Here is a 1,737-nt window from a genome sequence, read left to right as displayed (position 1 = left end):
TGTGCAAAATATCTTCATGTTCATCAGGTGTGTTTGGTGAGTCAATATCAGTGATTGAGGGGAATTCTGTCACTCTACACACTGATGCCACATCTGATGTTCTTGACGGGAGATTCAGAGATAGACTGAAGCTGGACAATCAAACTGGATCTCTGACCATCACAAACATCACAACTCAACACGCTGGACGCTATGAAGTACAGAGAAGTGGAATTAAGTGGTCATCAAAATCATTCAGTGTTTCGGTCTATGGTGGGTAGAGATGTCATTTGTCCAAACATTCACATACTCTTATTTTACATATTGAAAAAACAAAACACTCACTCAGCACAATGAACTGAAAAGAAGATTGTTGATGAGATCTGTTCACATTTCACTTTATTATCCTGTTTTCAGCTCGTCTGCCTGTTCCTGCCATCAGCAGTAACTCTTCACAATGTCCTTCATCATCATCATCTTCATGTTCACTGCAGTGTTCAGTGGTGAATGTGGGTCATGTGACTCTCTCCTGGTACAAAGGAAACAGTTTATTGTCCAGCATCAGTGTGTCTGATCTCAGCATCAGTCTCTCTCTACCTCTGGAGGTGGAATATCAGGATAACAACACCTACAGCTGTGTGCTCAACAATCCCATCAGCAACCAGACTCAACATCTGGACATCAGTCAACTCTGTCACACATGTTCAGGTACAGCAGCACATTTGATCTACAACAAAAGAGAGATCAGATGACATATTTATTTAATTTATTGGTTATCATTACAGGCTCAGTCTCTCTGATAGTGTTGATTTGTGCTGCTGCTGCTGGATCTCTGTTGATTGTAGCTGCAGTCAGGATCTTCTGCATCTGCAGGAAACACAGAAAAAATGATCATGAAGGTCACTGTTACCTACTGATTTTAACAAGTATTATAACAAATAATATTTATAAATATTGTAATTGTTTGGTAGTCATAATTATCATTTAAATCACAATTATGCTCATTTTTTTTGTATTTTATATACATAAACTAAACTAAATGTAGTTATTTTGTTTTGCAATTTCTGTAGATAATACTCATACATGTCTATATAATGTCCCTGAACACAGCTCTTTACTAAAAACTGATTCTGCATTTCTCAAACTGCATCAAACCAAACTGGAAATACAAACACAGAAATGCAAATCCAGATTATTCCAATAATAAAACAACCTTTGTTATATTTGTATGGTCATAATTCTACCCGTGTAAACATGCAGCACTCTGTTGGTATGCAAGTTAACACTTCTATGAATGAAGCTGTTTCACTTTGTAACACAGTTTGTAGTTCGGGAAGAAGGAGGCGGGAACCGGCGAACAATCAACCAAAACTTTAATAATACAACCAACACAAAATAAAAAGTAAAGCGGCAGCCCCTCGCAGACGACTGCCGCACACAAAACACAAAATAAAATCCAGGCCTGGGGCCTGTTCTTTGTACATTGCTAACTCAGTTAGCTGGATTTGATTGTTGATGATTTGGCATGATCTTGGATTGTTTGGTTCTTGGAAGCTCATCCCGGAGTTGCTGTCATAGCAACAGGTCCGTAAACTTAAACCTGCTCGGGAGCAGGCTTATTTCATGTAAACAGGATTAGATTGCATCTTTTTAAGCAGAATTGATACCTAAAATCTGTCCGCTACCACCGCTACTTTATTACAAGAGTACACATACTAATCCAGGGACAATAATTTAAAAATAATAATCATTTAAAAA

At 37.8% G+C, this 1,737-nt stretch overlaps 1 protein-coding gene across 1 annotated transcript; it reads left to right on the top strand.

Moving 5' to 3' along the window:
• Positions 1-51: 51 nt before the first annotated feature.
• LOC107723932 (natural killer cell receptor 2B4-like) lies at positions 52-878 on the top strand (the record flags this gene model as incomplete). Its single annotated transcript, XM_016532663.1, has 3 exons — positions 52-252; positions 397-687; positions 765-878. Coding segments are annotated over 3 exons (606 nt in total), but the record flags the coding sequence as incomplete, so codon positions are not given.
• Positions 879-1,737: the final 859 nt, after the last annotated feature.

The sequence above is a fragment of the Sinocyclocheilus rhinocerous genome, unplaced genomic scaffold, assembly GCF_001515625.1.
Source record: "Sinocyclocheilus rhinocerous isolate Xijiao unplaced genomic scaffold, SAMN03320098_v1.1 scaffold20152, whole genome shotgun sequence".
In the NCBI taxonomy this organism is placed as follows: domain Eukaryota; kingdom Metazoa; phylum Chordata; class Actinopteri; order Cypriniformes; family Cyprinidae; genus Sinocyclocheilus; species Sinocyclocheilus rhinocerous.
The sequence above is the reverse complement of the archived record's forward strand: the minus strand, read 5'-3'. Positions and strand labels throughout refer to the sequence as shown.